This window comes from Pelmatolapia mariae, linkage group LG5, assembly GCF_036321145.2.
Source record: "Pelmatolapia mariae isolate MD_Pm_ZW linkage group LG5, Pm_UMD_F_2, whole genome shotgun sequence".
In the NCBI taxonomy this organism is placed as follows: Eukaryota; Metazoa; Chordata; class Actinopteri; order Cichliformes; family Cichlidae; genus Pelmatolapia; species Pelmatolapia mariae.
The window spans coordinates 24,583,091-24,602,558 of record NC_086231.1 but is presented as its reverse complement, the minus strand read 5'-3'; the positions used below and the strand labels follow the sequence as shown (position 1 = coordinate 24,602,558).

The 19,468-nt window shown below is 39.3% G+C and overlaps 1 protein-coding gene across 1 annotated transcript; it reads right to left on the bottom strand.

Annotated features, from left to right (window-relative positions):
• Positions 1-8,260: 8,260 nt before the first annotated feature.
• On the bottom strand, positions 8,261-18,511 carry LOC134627920 (adenosine receptor A1-like). The gene is made up of 3 exons (XM_063474401.1): positions 17,659-18,511; positions 12,261-12,552; positions 8,261-12,069 (listed from the first exon to the last, which is right to left on the bottom strand). The coding sequence occupies exons 1-3, from the start codon at positions 17,991-17,993 to the stop codon at positions 11,689-11,691; spliced, it is 1,008 nt and encodes a 335-aa protein (XP_063330471.1). The 5' UTR covers positions 17,994-18,511; the 3' UTR covers positions 8,261-11,688.
• Positions 18,512-19,468: the final 957 nt, after the last annotated feature.

The window sequence follows — 19,468 nt, the reverse complement described above, 5'->3', positions numbered from 1 at the left end:
AAACATTTCTGCAAGCTTGAACACATCGATTTTTGGAGCAGGGGCTTCTTTCTTGGTTGGTACTCTCAGTTCATGGTGATGTAAAACTTTCTCCGTTATGTTGACAGTGATCCTGTCAGTTTCTTTTCATGTGATAGTGACAGTATGGGTCTTCATCCAGACCTTGACAAAGTGGCAACAAACTTAAAAATAACTTGTACTTGCATGCAGTTGTTTGAATTGATGGTTTTGGGATAAGCGGTTGTTTATGAATGGCTCAGAGACCTTGCCAACTTGTATATTCTCCTTCTTCGATCTTCCCTGAGTTCATTGGACTTTCCCATTGTATTGGTCAATCCACTGAGTGCTGACAAACAAATCCTTTTTATACTGCCAAAGACAAACTATCGGTTATAATTAGTCATGATTACAAACAAGAAGTTAATAGGCCTTAATTTTGTCAAGTGAAACAACACTGTTGAACCTGTAACAGCTCTTATTCAAAGATTTTCATAATTTTCACTGTGTAGATTAGAAAAAATCCAAAATGAAAAACAAATGAATACAGATTAAGGAATAAATACAGTGGGGCAAAAAAGTATTTAGTCAGCCACCGATTGTGCAAGTGCCCCCACCTAAAATGATGACAGAGGCCAGTAATTTGCACCAGAGGTACACGTCAACTGTGAGAGAGAGAATGTGAAAAAAAAAATCCATTAATACACATGGTAGGATTTGTAAAGAATTTATTCGTAAATCAGGGTGGCAAATAAGTATTTGGTCACCTCAAACATGGACAATCCCTGGCTCCCACAGACCTGTAACGTCTTCTGTAAGACGCTTTTCTGTCCCCTACTCGTTACCTGTATGAATGGCACCTGTTCGAACTCATCATCTGTATAAAAGACACCTGTCCACAGCCTCAAACAGTCAGACTCCAAACTCCGCCATGGCCAAGACCAAAGAGCTCTCGAAGGACACCAGGAAAAGTATTGTAGACCTGCACCAGGCTGGGAAGAGTGAATCTACAATAGGCAAGCAGCTTGGTGTGAAAAAATCAACTGTGGGAGCAATCATCAGAAAATGGAAGACATACAAGACCACTGATAATCTCCCACGATCTGGGGCTCCACGCAAGATCTCATCCCGTGGGGTCAAAATGATCATGAGAACGGTGAGCAAAGATCCCAGAACCACACGGGGGGACCTGGTGAATGACCTGCAGAGAGCTGGGACCAAAGTAACAAAGGTCACCATCAGTTACACACTAAAACGGCAGGGAATCAGATCCCGCAGTGCCAGACGTGTTCCGCTGCTGAAGCCAGTGCATGTCCAGGCCCGTCTGAAGTTTGCCAGAGAGCACATGGATGATACAGCAGAGGATTGGGAGAATGTCATGTGGTCAGATGAAACCAAAGTAGAACTTTTTGGTATAAACTCAACTCGTCGTGATTGGAGGACGAAGAATACTGAGTTGCATCCCAAGAACACCATACCTACTGTGAAGCATGGGGGTGGAAACATCATGCTATGGGGCTGTTTTTCTGCCAAGGGGACAGGACGACTGATCCGTGTTAAGGACAGAATGAATGGGGCCATGTATCGTGAGATTTTGAGCCAAAACCTCCTTCCATCAGTGAGAACTTTGAAGATGAAACGCGGCTAGGTCTTCCAACATGACAATGATCCAAAACACACCGCCCGGGCAACAAAGGAGTGGCTCCGTAAGAAGCATTTGAAAGTCCTGGAGTGGCCTAGCCAGTCTCCAGACCTCAACCCCATAGAAAATCTGTGGCGGGAGTTGAAAGTCTGTGTTGCTCGGCGACAGCCCCAAAACATCACTGCTCTGGAGAAGATCTGCATGGAGGAATGGGCCAAAATACCAGCTACTGTGTGTGCACACCTGGTAAAGACCTATAGTAAACGTTTGACCTCTGTTATTGCCAACAAAGGTTATGTTACAAAGTATTGAGTTGTATTTTTGTTATTGACCAAATACTTATTTGCCACCCTGATTTACGAATAAATTCTTTACAAATCCTACCATGTGTATTCATGGATTTTTTTTTTTCACATTCTGTCTCTCACAGTTGACGTGTACCTCTGGTGCAAATTACTGGCCTCTGTCATCATTTTAGGTGGGGGCACTTGCACAATCGGTGGCTGACTAAATACTTTTTTGCCCCACTGTAGATGTGTAATGGATAATGAGAATGACTGATAGTCAGAAAGCATAATAAAGAGATCTGAAATGAGAGAAAATTGAATGATGGCAGATGGCTTCAAACTTGAAGCTTGTCGATTGCTACTAAAATTGTGAAAGGTGGTGTGAGATTCTACCTTGCTATGGGGACATTTAACCAAATATTTGTGTGTGTGTGTATTTTTAAGCCTGTATGCACACTTCTGGACCTATGTGGATTAGAGAAGTTTTGTTTTTGGTTTTTTAAGGTATTTGGGATGTATGCAGTACAGATATTCCACCCTGGAAAAATAACAGTTCAAGCAAATCATTAAAAGCCCCAAATTACCTTGACATTCACGCCCATGATTAGTGTATATAACCAAAGTTCTACAGAAGAGGAGAAAAGTAAGGGTCAGAGAGTCTTTTTGTATAAATGTTTCTTGTGTTTTATTAAAAGGACACTGCACTTTGTCCTGATCGAACTTGTTAAACCTGACGCACTTGGCAAAGTTACTGAGGCTATACTGCCTTACTCTACAGGAAATTGCAGATGACCTTGTTATGCAGCATTTTTACAACATGAAATGAACTTTTATCTTGGATGACTTTCGAATCCGTCGGTCATTCTTAGTCTGTCTTTGACCTGAACCACAGTCATATTTTAGTTAAGTCATCTTTAATTCTGGATTCAGTTGCAGTTTAAAAAATGTTTAAAAGACCTTTATTGTTGTATTATACACTTTGTGCAATATCTGAAATGTTTCAGTGACATATACAAATTCATGTCTTTTCATTGTGTGTGTTTTTGTTACTTTTCAGGGCAAAGTTGCACCTGTTTGAGACTACATCCAGCCAAACCAACCTCATAGAGCTCTACAGTCAAACTGGGTATTAATTTCTTAAATGTCTGTTCAGGGTTTTGCTATCACACAGGCAGACATGTTATCACACACTAAGCCTGTTTATTATACGAGAGAGAGACGGGGGAAAAAACAGAACACTTTCTCATTGAAGTTCCTGTTTGGCTGAGCCCATGTAGTGATTCTTGGCTTTATATGTGATGATAAAATAATTGTATTACTTGAAGTGCTCTCCCTGAATGGGTTAATAAATAAAGGGAAGCAAATAATATAAAAATATGATACTAGTGGATCTTCACTACATCATGATCTTAAATGAGATTCTTTTGAGTAATCAGTGGGGTAGCCTCTAATCATGTCTATTTATTGTCTTTCTAAGTGCTGTCTTTTGGGAGGCTCTAGCATCTCTCGGTAAGGTGAAAATGCTTAGATTAATTAGCATTAAGCATAAGTTTAGGTGTGTTTTGAATTCTCATTGGGGAAAACCTTCTTAAAAAAGGGATTTGTCCCTTTTGCAAAACCCAGCATGTTAAGATTTTGACTCAATATGTACCTTAAATCATACTCATTACATTTTGCTATCTTTGATCGAGCTCTAAATTCAGGTGTTTGAAAACAGTTTAGTGAAATGCAGGTAGTCTAACATATCTTGAGCCATCAGATGATGAACTTGCTGTCAGGTTGTTATGTTTTTGTCTGCATTGTATTTAATTTTTTTCACGATGACACATTTGCACTGGGAAAAACTGAACAACTTCAAACGTAGGTACACACACGTTGCCATTAGAGATGTGCCAATTGCATTAAAATATTAATTTGTGTGTTAGCTGGTAAAACATTTTTTATTTTCTTATTTGTTTATTCTAAATGACTCTAAAGTCTACAGTGATTAACAAATTTATGAGACCACCACCCATGGTAAGGTTTATACCACAGCTGCCCTAAAATAACAGTAGTGGTATTTACTTAAATGTAATGGTTAATCCAACATTATGGACAAGGGTTTTAATTGAAATTATATTTCTAATGCTAAGTGTAATTCATGTTATCCATGAATTTTCAAATTTGCTGTTTTACAAAAAATCAGAAACAATAGTAAAGCACTTAAAAGACAAACAAAGAGACCAAATTACAGTTATTTACCTGCATTGCTGAACAGAAAAATTAGTTGTTAGTGCCGGCTCAAATTAAGTTCAGTCAATTCATTCATTTTAGGTAGGTTTTTGACAGGATTTCTAAAATAATGTTTGTTTTTTTGTTTTGTTGTTTCGTCAGTGACAGTGCTTAAGCAATTTTAAAAGCATTTGTTAAGCGCTGTATCTTTAAATTTAGGAAACTAGATTTTACAGTGATGGATACAAATCAGTTAATGCTAGAGATTCGCTAATGGCAATCAATAAAGCAGATATTAGGAAATCATGGTTATTGGTGATGTACGATGATGTCATTGAACACAGCAACAAAAGCAAAAAGATGAAGCAAAAAAACCCAGACTGTATATTTGCACATTGTTGTCAGTTAAAAGTGCAACTAGGCTTTTTGTAATTTTTCTAATGATTCAATAAAAAAAGAATTTGAAAATCTTTTTGAGTATCATTGAATTATTGTTTTAAAACACACACACACCCGTCACACCAAAGATATACTTTTGCAGTATGCAGTATTCAACCCCTAAAAAAATCTAAGCATATTTGCATATACAAATGCGACCGCAATGATTCCATCTTATGACTTTTTAGCATCTCTTTGTTTAGTCGTTTTTGTCTTAAAACATTTCCAGAGGACATAGGATAGTTTTTGTGACTAAATATACATTTGAGTGTCTTTCCATTCAATGCTGTTTACTGCCAGTGTACAGGGTTTATGCATCTATTGATTTAAGCTGATTACTCTGGAATATTAAAGTGTGATAACCTAGGAGTCAAGTTTAACTATAGTCATCATACACACTCACTGGCCATTTCATTAGTTACACCTAGCTGGTAGCAGGTTGAACCTCATTTTTTCCCCTTAATTCTTCCTTGAATAGGTTCAATGGTTCTGGTGTATATTGATGTAATGTTGGCTGCACATCTCCCACTCTTCTGTCACACTCCCATTCCACCACATTCCAAAGGTGCTCCACTAGATTGAGCTCTAGATTTTTTTTTTTTTTTTCATAGTCATCTCTTCTCCAAGTTTGGTGAGCCTGTTGAAATGTCGCTTCAGTTTTCTGTTCCTAGCTGACAAGAATGGTCTCCTGCTGCTTTATCCCACCTGCTTTAACATATTCATTCAGACATGCCCTATACCCTGGCTGGAACAAGTGGTTATTTGAGTTGCTGTTCCTTTCCTATCAGCTCAAACCATTCTCTGTAAACCCTAGAGGTGGTTGTGTGGGGAAAATCCCAGGAGGTCAGCAGCAGTTTCTGAAACTCAGACAGCCATTCTGGAAACAACAACCATGCTACGCTGGAAGTCACTTCAGTAGCCTTTCTTCCCCATTCCGCTGTTCGGTTTAACAGCTCAGGTTATCTTGACCATGTCTACATGCCTAAATGCATTGAGTTGCTGGAATGTGATTGGCCCATTAAATATTTTTCTTAACAAATGCTCAAACAGATGTACCTAAAGGAGTGGCCAGTGTGTGTGTGTTCTGATTATTTATTCATATTAATGTTTTACTTGAACTCACTTTCCACTCGTGCGCCCTGAGATCTCCTGACATATTGGCAGAAGGACCAAACTTGCAATAGCATAAATAAGATTAGGTACAACATTCCTGCTGTCCTCCTTCCAGTAATATCAAACTGGAAATTTTGCATAGACTTGCATGTATCGTCTGGTTCCATGTAAGCAAACAAAAATGTTATCAGTTAAGTCCTCCCAGTCCTGTGATGCTTCTGATTGTAGATAGTTTTATTATTATCATCATAGTTATTTCTGAGCAGCTACCAGTAGAGTGCAGCACTGCACACTAAACCAGCTCTCTGCTAGATGCCAGTATGGCAATAGCCAAAAAACAATACATCTGCAGAGGGGGATTAAGAACAAACCATAACACTAGTTTATATGAAGTTTGGAGATATCAAACATGAACAGTTTTATCTGCCAGCCTCTTTTAAAGGGAGTGTTTTCTGCTTTTCTCTGTTGCTGCCTCTGACTCTCTTTTCACACTGGGACTCAAAGCATCTGACTAGGTTTTCACCCAGGTGTGGAAGTTGGAAAGCAAAGAGGGCGCATAAATATGTGAGAAATTCTTGCTGGCAGTCCTGACACGATGCAACGCCTTCACAGAACTGTAAATCTTGTTGCTTCACTTGTGTTTAATTCAGAAGTCATTTACACCCACTGCAATTTTGCCTTGTGTTGTAGTCGCTGGCATGGTGTAATCTTGTGCTGCTGTTTGGCAGTCTTCCTCAACTTCCTACTAACTTTGTGAGACATGGTGAGAGAAATCTGAAGTCACCAGCCAGGAGGGAGGAAATAAACAAACTAAACGTGTTACAGGGAAAAGGACAGTCATCTTTTGCCCTGGAATCTGTTCACTATGTATATAGACACTGTGCTTTCCTTAAAGTTTCTATATGTATTCAAATGCATCACACATACATGCAGACAAAACTCATTGAATGAAAAAAAAAGAAAAACCATACTGTCTTCAAACTGTGAATGGCAAAACTTAAGTTGTAGTGGACAGCAGTATATGATTAATGCAGTACTCCCAAAGCTTTTGCTTTAATGTCCTGTCTTTGCACAAACATTTCATTGGAGTCTATGTTACACACACACTTCAAATGTAAACTGAACTTTCCTCAAACTCACCAACTTCATATTTTGTATCTGACTGCTCTATCTGGTTCTGATAAAGTGTGCTGCAATAATGTGAGTCTTCATATTTGAGTGGTACAGTTGTCCTTCTGCAGGTTAACACAAGTATCTAATTGCTCAGTCACTCATTGCTTTTAAACATGATCAAGACGACCTGCATGAGAATGGAGATGGAAGGTAGTTCAAGTGACTGAACGTGACTGTGGGTGTCAGAGGGGTTTTGTTTGAATATTTCAGAAACTGCTCGTCTACTGGGATTTTCCCCAAACAGCCATCTCTAGGGTCTACAGAGAATGGCCTGAAAAAGAGAAAATATCCAGTGAGCTGCAGTTCTGTGGGTGAAAACGCTTTTTGATGTCAGAGGTCAGAGTAGACTGCTGCAGACTGCTTTCAGCTGATAGGAATGAAATGAGAATTTCATCCCATATTTGGGAAATTCTTTTGTTACAGCAGTTGAAATGATGATGAAATAATATTAGTAGGAAGGGAAGAGTAATTCAAACAACCACTCCTCACAACCAATGTTTGCAGAAGATCACGACCATGAAGCAGATGGGCTGAGCTCTACACAGGTGCCAGTCCTGTCAGCTAAGAAGAAGAAAGTGAGGCTACATTTTTCACAGCCTCACCAAATTAGGATGAGAGAAAATGAGAAAAAATGCTTCTTGGTCCAATGAGTCTCAGTTTCTGGAGCAACAGTTGGATGGTTGGGTCAGAATATGGTGTAAACAGCATGAAAGCATGGCTCCATCCTGCCTTGTATCAATAGTTCAGGCTGGTGCTGTGGTGTAATGGTGTGGGGATATTTTCTTGGCACATTTCGGGGCTCTTAGTACCAACTGAGCATCATTTAGACACAACAGCGCACTTGAGTAATGATGCTGATCATGTCCATCCTTTTATAAAGCTACACTGTGGTCTACTACAGGAGGCTAATGCACCAGCCATGTCATGTCAAACTGGTTTCTTAAACATGACAATAGTTAACTGTACCTAGATGGCCTCCACAGTCACCAGATGCCAATTCAGTAGAGCATAATTGGGATATGAGAGTCACATGATAGAGGTGCAACTGACATCTGCAGCAACTGTGTGATGCTTCATTTCAATATGGAGCAAAATCTCTGAGGAACGTTTGCAGCACTTTACTGAATCTGTGCCACGAAGAACTTACAATTCTGAAGGCCAAGGGGATCCAACCCAATGGTAGCAATGTGTTCCTAAGTGTGCGGTAAGTATATACTGAGTCCAGACAAATCAGATTACGTATCATTTTCATTGCAGTTTGATTTTCCAAAGTAGAAATAGCCACAGGTGGAACTAATTACATTAACAATGGCTTCATTCCAGTAAGAATTGTAAAGCAGCTGGCAGCTGGAAAGTCACAGTGACTGCAGATTTACTCATAATTCCCCTCTGGCAAAACTAAAGGTAAGAGAAGTTTTATTTTAAACAAACAAACAAGCAAACAAAAATCTCCTTGTGAAATCATAGCTAAAATACATGAAAAAAATAAGAGCTAACCTATGTGTGTCATACATTTAGCAGATGATGCCATCTCGTGGTGCCTGTTATCTAAGCCTTAACATGATTTGACTGGATGACAAGGGATAATGTTTTATTACATCCAAAAGAAATCCTTTTAGTAATATCCAGATTTCTTGGTACCATTTCTCATTAGATTCTTTGCAGTCAGCATAGTGACAGTAGCTTTATTTTGTTTGTCTTGTGTTTGATTTGTGTATTTTCCAACAGCACGTCAAACAACACTAAGTGCACTGAAACACTTTGCACATTCAAAAGCAATCTGCTTTCTGCCTTCTCCATCAACCTGTTAACCTGTAGAGTCACATATTCCTATATACAGTAATTAGATACCGACAAACGAGCCCATTATTATAGCTCTTGATTCTGAATGACAGTTTCTACACGTACAATATGTACACTGCAGATTTTCTTCTGATACTGTTATAGAACGTTAGAGAATATTGCACAAATGATTTTTGAAGACTTCACACTGGTCCAATAAAAGACAACAGACAGTTTTATATGTATAGAAATGAAAAACATGAAAGCAGCAGCCAGTGTGGACTCACACTGCAAAATGACATTCACTCCTGTTGTGTTCACTTTCCCACAGTCTACTAATAGTTAACAAACAAAAACAGAACAATGAAAAAATGCTGTGGTGTTGGTCAGTTGTGCAATTGCATGTGTCGATTTCATCAAAGTTAAATTTGATGTGAAAATTTTGAATGGACCCTTTGATGGAGTCTATTCAATTACATTTAACTTTGTCATACACTTAACATAAACTAAATTGTAAACTTAATGGCTTTAACAATAATTTGCATGGGCACAAAGTAAAAAAACAGAATGAACCATTAGTACATGAGTGGTGCTGGAAATACAATGAGCAAACTGTACGTGTGTGTACATGACTCTCTGGGAAGAAGTCTGCTGCCTTTGTCAAAAAAACTCCTAATGCATACTAATCTATGCAGCTTTGTGTATATAAATCAACATACGCCGCAACATACTTCTATTTTTGATTTGCAGCTCGCACAACAGCAGAGAAGCTTGGAGGATGAATTTCACAACTGGCTCATTTGATGAACAGCTGCAAGAGGACGTGTCAGAGATAATGCAGCTGCTGTTTTAGACAGTATCTCCCGTTAACATTTAAACACAGAGTTACGTATGCTACTACATAATATTGGTGTCAGCAGTCCCATCTCAGCATGTATTGGTTATGTTAAAAATAAAAGTCACCCACTTTGAGGTCAGTGCTGGTTGGTTTAACCCAGCAGCCTAACAAAAAAAAAAAAAAAAAATTCACAGAGACAGTTTAATGATCCTATACTGTTAAATATTTCTCACAAAGATTCACAAGTAGATGTTTTTTTTTCTTTTTGTTTCCAATACCTAACACCTGTGAGTATTAGAAAGGACTCCAGTAATACATGTGCAGTACATTATAGAGTTAAATGATAAGATTGGATGGAGCTTAGTAGATGGCGCTGCTCCAACATCCCTTCACAGTTTTATAGATATATAGATTTTTTTTTTTAAACACACTGATGCTTTGATGTATAGTTATATGGTTACTATAGCTGGATCAGTGGTAATTACAGCTGTCCAATTTACAATTATCAGCATCAAGTAAATTCGCTGCTGTTTTTATTTTTGATTGATAAGCTACTATCATTCAAACGGTCTCAATAATGCAAAAAGCCTTATCTTCAAATGTGATAATTAACAGCACATCAAGCCCTTTCTCACTGCTAATTTATCACAATCTGGCACTCGGTCAGAAACCTCTTTGTCAAGTCCAAAAACGAAGGGTAACCCCTTTACAGTAAGAACTCCATGACTGATCTGCACTGTGAGGAAGAATAAAGGCCTGCATTAGGAGGCAGGTGGATTAGTGAATTTTAAACTCACCCCTTGAGACAAGAGTTAAAAACCTATCTGGAGCCACTTTTTCCCCCTTGTGTTTTTTGGCACTGCATTTATTTTCACTGCGTCGTTAGATTTGGGCAGTTAAGTTGCTCTTAATTTGTATGTTAGGAAATAAACGTCATATATGAAGGAAACACGACACTCACAGACTCCTGAATATAATTAACTGGGAGCATTCTTAAATACTAAACACTGCCACCAAAGACACACAAGAGAGGTCACAACCATTTCCAAAACCTTGCAGGGGGGGAGGAAGCTTTATAAACCTTATTTTGGACCAAAATAAGGATGAAGTGTTTTTTTACTGGATTTGGCTGCCCATTAACCCTGTAACACCAAGTGTATCATATTTGATACAGGAGTTCTTGAGACCTCTAAATCATCAGTGTGCCTTTTTTCTTTACAAACGTGAATAAATTGCAGAAAAATGCCAGATTTAGTAAATATGATCCAAATAAAAACTGTGCAGACTTGAGTTCTTTAAGCACTTTGGTAAGGCTTAGGAGAAAAACCGGTTTGGGTTAAAATACATCATTTCACATTGACAAAGGCAAACATCTTCCATTTGCAACAAGCTTTTCTCATTTTTCCTTGGTTGCCACGGTTGCATGTCAGTGAAGCCCTTTTTCGCATGGTCTCATAGTGTCTCATTTCCTCACTTAGGGAACTTCTATTGACCTGTATTGGACTGCGCTGTACATTGAACAATGATGCTAAATAATGTGTCCTGATTATTAATACATGACAAGTTGGAAATGAGAACAGGTCAACACATTTGTAAAGTCCACGAGTTTGATTAGTTACAAACAGTTCCAGTTATACCCTCACACCGCTGAACTTGTTGAGTACACTTCCTGTTTAACAAACTGTCACTGTTAACACTAGGCTACAATTTACTTCAGTCCTTTGTTACATTTTCTGTCCTCAAGGCCACAGAACAAAGCATGTTAAGGTAGCACACACTAGGACAAATATTGGACATCAATCACATGAAAAAGGCCATGAGTTTTAATTAGGTTAAAAAAAAGAAAACAATACAGCAGACACTATTATTGTACCACATGTGCTCCAAATATACACTTAGTTAGTCCAAAAAATTGGCTTTGAAAGCGAGGGAGTGCTTGTCCCATGTAACACAATCGGTATTTTGTCAGCCAATGGAGAAATCAGTATGATTTATAGTGTTGATCTCATCCCCGAGCTGAGTTTTAATCCTCTCTCCTTGTTGGTGCATGTGATTGGAGGAAATCATTCACACATTGGACATCCTCTGAAAGCCATTTCAACCAGTAAACCTGTTGAGCCTGACAATAAAACCGGTGTCCTTTCCACTTTGCGAACAAGTGTTTTGACACTTGACAGTAACACAGCAATCCAATTAGTTACCAAAGGTCACACGTCATCGTCGTCGTCATCATTCTGCCTCAACCTCCTCTCATGACTCTGACCTCTCTGGCTTCCTCTTTGAGGAAGACGACCAACTGGATCCTGACAGAGCAGGTACTGTTTCCAGATTTTCCGGAAAGCTGTGCGGAATTTCTTGATGCGGAAAGCATAAACGATGGGGTTTACAGCTGAGTTTCCGTGAGAGAGGATGATGGCGATGTATATGAATCCAACCTCATGGTATCCCGGGCAGAAGAGAGTGATGCAGTTCAGGATGTGCAGAGGGAGCCAGCTTACTGCAAAGAGAAACAGAACTAGGGCGAGGGACTTGGCCAGCTTAAGCTCCTTTCCAAAGTAGCGTCTCGGGTCAGTGTGGCTTGCTGTTACCTACGGCAAATTAAACAACATGATATTCAATTCAATTCAATTCAATTTTATTTATATAGCGCCAAATCACAACAAAAGTCGCCTCAAGGCGCTTTATATTGTACAGTAGATCGCACAATAATAAATATCTGTAAAAATGTAGTATTCACACAGTCTTTGATTTGTCTGTCACGAGAAGAAGATGGTCTCACCTTTTTGTTGAGCTGCTTGTGGATCATGTAGAAAATCTCAACATAGATGGCGAGCATTAGTAGCAAAGGGGGCAGCACCCAGCCAAAGAAATTGAAGTAGACCATGTAGTCCATACTGATGACGGTCTCAAACTTACAGACCACCAAGGTGTCATTTTTCAAGCTGCCATTTTTACGAAGTTGCTGCAGGTTATTCCATCCAAGCATCGGAGTGAGGCCCACTATGATGGACACCAGCCAACACAATAAAACCGCTGTGCCGGCTCGCCGTGGGGTCACCACCCTCTTGTAGCTATGGCAACAAAAAAGAAGATGAAACTCCGAGTAAATAATCTTTGTGAAGTCAGGTAGGTGACTGACTGTGGACTGTTTGAAATTATATAACAGTATCTGTACATAAGTTAATATCCTATTAAAACATAAAATAATATTATACTTTATTTATAGTTTTTTCAATTTAAAGACTTTTTAAAAGAAGAAACAAAAGACAAATCATTCCATAAACATTTAAAGCAGATACAAAAGCGTGCTATAGTTCATTGTTTTGCTGGAAAAGTTTGTGTCCAGGTGTTGATGTGGATGCTACTTTGACATATACTGCACACCTAAACATTGCTGCAGTGACCAAGCACACCCCTAGCTGTGGTACTCCAACTAACGGTGGCCCGCTGCAACACAACAGTGAGCACCGTCACACCCTGTCAATCTGCTTACGAACATTAAAGAGCCCGTGCTGTTGGCTCGTCATGAAAACTTGCTGGATGCCAATCCAATTGAGCATTTGTGAAATGCAATGGAAAAATCACAATCCATGGAAGGCTCCACCCAGCAACTTACTGAATGCAAAGGATCCACTGCCAAGGTCCTGGTGGCAGACAGCACAGGACACCACCAGAAGTCACGCATCCATTACCCTACTGGTCACAACTGTTTAAGGGGACCTACACAACAAGTCGGGCAGGTGATTGTAAAGTCATGGCTGGGCACTCTGAAACTATATTTTACTCAAGAAAGTGCCTTCTACTGTGTTTTTCTCATACCATATGGTTATTTGATTCATATACAGTTATACTGTGTGCAGACTTGTGGGAATCATAGCATGAAACATATTTACCATACATTATTCTCGTGATTTTTAACGTTTAACATGCTAACTGAGGCGTGTAGAGTCTGAGCAGTCCACCATCTGACCTCGTGATGAATTTGTTGGGACGTCCACTCCTGGGAGATGTGTTAACACACACCTGAATGCTTCAGACTAATGAACTGCTATAACGTCTGCTTTTTGTGAAGGTGCTCACACTGACTGGTAATCAGTTAATCAAGTGCATTTGATTAGTCTGTCTGCTACGTACTCTATTAATTCCTATGGAAACAGCAAAGGTGTCTTTTGTTTTTCACAGAGCTACATAAACCCCTGTGAAAACTTTCTTTTTCACATGACCTGATTTATTACTAGACCTGATCATGTGTTCTTTTCCTCATGGCCTGTTCTAGCTCTTAAAGGGAGAAATGACATTTATGCAAATTAGTGCCTATTTAATCAGGTATCTTATTTTGCACATTTTGACACAGAATTACATTTGTACTATAAAACAGATTGTCCCAATATACATGTCATATATTTGTGGTCATGGTAATAAGCATTAATTAAAAATTTGGGCTTTGTAAAATTTGTAAAATTGGCTATTTAATATACACTAACTGGACAAAGCATGGGGCCACCTACACATTACACCCACCGGAGCTGCTTGGCTATGGAAACCAATGAGATGAAGCTCCCAGCGCACAGTTTTTGTGATGACTTTAATGCAAGAGGATGTTTGTAACTTTATGTGACCTCAACTTAGTGGCTGAGTTGCTGCACTTCCTTAATGTTTCTACTTTCCAATAATACAACTTACAGTTGATTGAGGAATATCTAGCAGGGAAGAAATTTCACAAACTGACTTGCTGCAACAGTGACCTAACAGTGACCTAACAGTGACCTCCTATTACAAGATCACACTCAAACCGAGTGAGCTATTTGGAATGGCTCATTCTCTCACAATTGGTTTTAAAGGCAGACTGCGTGGTACACGTATACACCTGAGGCAATAGAAAGCAAAACATCTTGATTAAAAGATTATCAGGTGTTAAACTAAAACTTTGTAAACTAATGATAATACATTATGTGTAGAGAAAGTTAATAGAACATTAAGTCAACCAAATCAATCTGCAACAGCAAAACAGAAAACAGCAGTGGTCTGTTTTCTTGCAAAATAATTCAGTTTTTCAAGGTAAGATTGTTAGCTCTTCTTTCTTTCTCTGGCATCATATTTTGTCATGTTGTTCTGACAGAATTATAGCACTGGATTTTTTGTTCATTGTGCAGTTATCACTTCTTTACTTATCACATATCTCTGCGTGCCACAAAAGTGTTGCTCCAAGAAATCAGCTTTCTAGAAAAAGATATACTGTGATATGTAAGCCAGAAACAGGTCCTGACAAGCTCCTGGTTTTCAGAAGAAGAAATTAGGGAGTTATTAAAGTCAATAAAATTCTTTGCTATCTTCCTGGGAAGTGACCAGTCCTGTTTCTGACAAGCAATGAGCTGCTGTTATAGGTTTGTGAACAACAACTGTTAAATACTCGTTCAGGATTCCTGTAGCAGTCTGCTTTTTTTTTCCTATTTCATTTCTAAGGAATAAAAGCTGACTCACTTACATTAAATCATTGAGCACCTCATGTTAGTACTTTGCTCTTACCACAGCTACGTTATGGCTAAAGTCACACTAAGGTTACGACAAACACACTGACAAACTCAGGTACGTGTGAGAACCAAACTATCATCATTCCTCTTTTTCCACTTTTTGTCTTGTTGTGCTCTCTCTCACACACACACACGCACACACATGCACAGAGTTGGATATAGCACACACACGCACATACACAGAGTAAGAGTTCAGCCAGGGTGCTGCAGACATAACACAGGATAAATGAATGAAATGAAGTTAAAAAAGACTGTGTCTGGAGGGGACCTTCCCACACGTGGCATCATGTGACATTTTTATCTCGATCTGTGCACTCATAAGTCTTTGTAAAGCTTTTTCTAAACCTTGGATGGTTGGCTGGCTGCATACAGATGAGCAGTCCGTCTGCCAAAAATTGATTTCTGGATTCTACTGTGGTCCAGTTATCTCGTCTTTCCTCTGGGATTTTGATCCTCATCTCCCACCTGGAAATTCTATCATCCGGCTAAGCCAAACAGTGACGCGTGAGGCATTTTCGAATATCAGACCGTCCTTATCGTGACCACGTGCTTCCAAACACTTCAGCTAAAAAAAGCAATCACTGCTTGTTAAACTGTGTCCCTCCAGAGTCCCAGTGGTATTTAAGGGAAGAGGACTCAATTTCTGGCTCTATTACCAACTAAAAACACAAATTGCAGGTGGTAAGCATTTGAACTCCAGATTGGAGTCTGTTGCTAAAGCGCATACTCTGAATTGGAAGAAAAATGTATCTGCTTACAGTACTGTGCAAAATTCTTGAGACACCCTTCATTCCTTAATATGTTGCTAGGGAAATGGGAAATAGGTACTGGGATTTATTGAAATGTGTGTAAACAAAGATATTGCATAAAGTGGGTCCTAAAATTCTAACAATTCAGTTTGGTGTGACCACCTTTATTCTTTAACACAGTCTGAACTCTCTTAAGCAAGCTTTCTAGTCATTTCTTTAAGTAGTCTTCAGGAATAGGAAATAGCTCTTTAGCTTATTGTTGCAAAAATACTACTTTATGCCTGTCAGACTGTGTTATCTTTGGCACTTTACACAGATTCAACTTATTAAATTAAAACCACAAGAGATGATGTGTTTTTACAACAGGCAGCTAATAGCAAAATGTGCAATTTGAAATTCGTTCTTTTTGTAAATTGTCTGTTGTAGACACAACACTCTTAATTCGTCGAGTTAGTCCCCTTTTTATGCTTGAATCATTCACAGGTCAGTGTTAAGTGGATTAAGAAACAAAAATACATTCCTGTGAAAATAGTCAGGTACAAGGAGAGGACTGAAAATGAGTCTAAAAGCAGACAATTGCCAAAGAACATTTTTTGAAAAATCTTCAGAAAGAACTATTGTCTCAAGGCCACATTAAAAAATTAGAAGAAAGTCTGGACCCTGAAAGCAAAAGAGGGATGGCTCAAGACTTTTGCACAGTGTTCTAACAGAAGCACTGCCTTTTTGTCTATGTTAAGAAGACCCAGTACCACTGTTTCTGCTGAAGGACATCCCAAAAATAAAAAGACCTTATGTCTGATTATTAGAGGTATGATTTATACATATATGTTTAAAGGAAAACTAAATTTGGTGCTTATTAAACTTTACTTCATATAATAGAGACATTAATTTATACTGCTTTTGACTTGGGTAAATCATCTGCTGAATGCCTTACTGTAACTACACCTCAAGACTATGATGAAAGGGGCTGAGATCCCCAAGAGAACGCCATAAATAACAGTTTATTTATTACAAGACCTATAGAATTCATATAACAGATAACATATTTGAACTGTTGTCTGGCTAATGTCACTGTAACCCATATTAATGCCCCTGCACTGACAGAAAGCAGTGTGTGTCTGCTGGTAGCCAACTTGACAAATTATGTAATCCATCAACCAACCACCATGAGCCTATTGACCAATCATGCATTCTCTGCCTCACTCTTACAGGCTTATTTTCAAACGAGCCAGCTTCAAGTGGACGAGAAAGACTTTTTCATTAAAGAGATATTGGGGTGAGACAAAAGGAGAAGTGCAAAATGATAAGGTACTGAGTGCAAAACCTCAGCTTCTCCTCATGAGAGAAGTTACCGTAACAGAAAGGCATGCCTATTATAAAGATGATTCTTAAAATTAAACAAAATATATAATTAAGAAGACGAAAATAAAAGTCAACAAGCTTTTTCTGTTTAGCACAGACTGAAAACATACATATTTATCTATCTATCAAGGTAAATGTACTGTAAAAATGTGAGAAAAATACGCATTACTTTGCCACTTTGCACCTTGTTTTGACTAGAAGTGCGCGCTAGAAAGGCATATTATGAGTTATGTTTAATAGTTAAATGAATGAAAGTGTTAATAAACACCGATAAGTTCGTATGCTGTATCATTACAGCACCAATAATTACAAGTAGAGACATTACAGAGCTGTTAAGGTAAAATTATCTCAGCGGCTAGACACACTTTTACCCCACGTATTACACGAATTTCTGGTGGGTGAAATGAAAATCCTGCATGAAACCGGCAGGAGCGTCTTTGGTTAGTGTCCTTGATCCCAGCAGCGATCCAGACACAAAGGCTTGTAGAAACGAGACAATATATTAAAAACTAGAGGAATTCACCTTTAGGCCTACCTCATGGGTATTTTGACTCTCAGATAGCGGTCGATGGCGATGGCCAGCAGCGCCAGGATTGAACTTTGTGTGAGCACGAGCACTGTGCAGGCGACCAGCAAACAGCTGTAGAAGTGTGTCTTGAGATCAATGCTGATGGTTATGGCGAGGGGGATGACAAGAGCTCCGACCGCAATGTCAGCCAAGGCCAGGGAGACGATGAAACAAAACGTGGTGTCTCTCAGAGACCGGTTAATGCGCACAGCCCAGACCACCATTACGTTCCCGATGACCGAGGACAAGGCGATCACCACCTCCATCCCAATGTAGAGAGCCTTGTAAGCATCCACAGTCATGATCGCGGATACTGGATGAGTGTGCGCTCAGCGGAGAAAATTAAACCCGAACACGTAGAAGGACTTCCCTGTTTGAGTTTGTGGGGGTCGACTGAGACACCCCTTCTTATTTTTCGCATGTTTTATGTCCCACGGATGCGGAGGTAGTGCCTCTCCTTGTCAAATGTAGTCCGCGCCCGACGCGTAACTTTGAAGATTCCGGGAATGGAGCGGCCCCCGCAGTCCGGCTGGCAGAGGGACAGGACGGGTACTGAATGAGTCACAAACAGGTTCCCATAGAGCAGATTAGCTGTGCAGCTTTCCTCGGTGTAGGGCATGTGTCAAAGGTCGGAAAAATAAACAGGGAATCCTAAACGGAGCCCGCTTATTCCAGTCATTTAATTATTACGTCATTCCATCAGCACTTACTTGGTATAAACAAAAATGTCTATGTCTTGGGGTACTTGTTCCATGTAAAAAAACGAAAACAAAAAACAAAAGAATAATTTAAAAATATCCCCAGGGACGTCAGATTAACAGTTTCCCTTCTCTTCTTTCTTTGCAATTATTTGTAAGCGAAAGCTCGCCCTCTGTGGGAGTGGACACGCCGAGCTCTGAGGAGGAGAATATCAAACATGGATTCGTGACAGGTGCATCTGTCATTTTTTTTCTTTTTACTATATCAAATATTAAAGCTCACTGCGTAAGAAGTGGTGGAAAAAACAAGCCCGCGACTCTTTGTTCATACTGAGGATGATTCACAGAAAGCAAATGGGATGAATACAGAGACATATCGGAGACATAAACAAGTTGCATGCCATTTTTGTACGCACACCGGAAAAGTGCACATCTTCGTGTGAAATGTACACGTGCCTATCAGTGGCATCGCTGTCACCACTCTGAGCCATTCACGAATCTGCAAAACCTCCGTGGCTATCACTCTGCATGAAACCTTCAGAGTTTAACCTGTGATCGTGACGTCACACTCTTAAAGCCGAATTTTGAAGACTTTACTAATTGTTAAAAAGTTACATTTCATCATTCATCACGCTTCCAGAGGCTGTAAAATGTTATTTTTTTTTTGTTGAAAGAGCAAGAACTTGACTGAAAAAGTGTTAAAAGAACAAACGAGTTTAGTGTAAAGCGTTTGTAAATCAAGCACCTTTTTCCTCCTCAGTTATTGTGTCTCAAGTTGTTGTCTAGTGATTTTTTCGTATTTGTCACAGTTACGTGTTTCAGACCATCAAATAAATGTCAACATTAAACAAAAAGAATTCAAGTAAATAAAACATGCAGTTTTTAAATGGCGATTTCACTCATGGAGCGGAACAAAGTCCCCTCCACGTGTGTGTGTGTGTGTGTGTGTGTGTGTGTGTGTGTGTGTGTGTGTGTGTGTGTGTGTGTGTGTGTGTGTGTGTGTGTGTGTGTGTGAGTGAGTCATTGTCAGTGAACACAAATAGTTGATTGCAGTTCTTGCTGCAAATGATTGCTCAGCT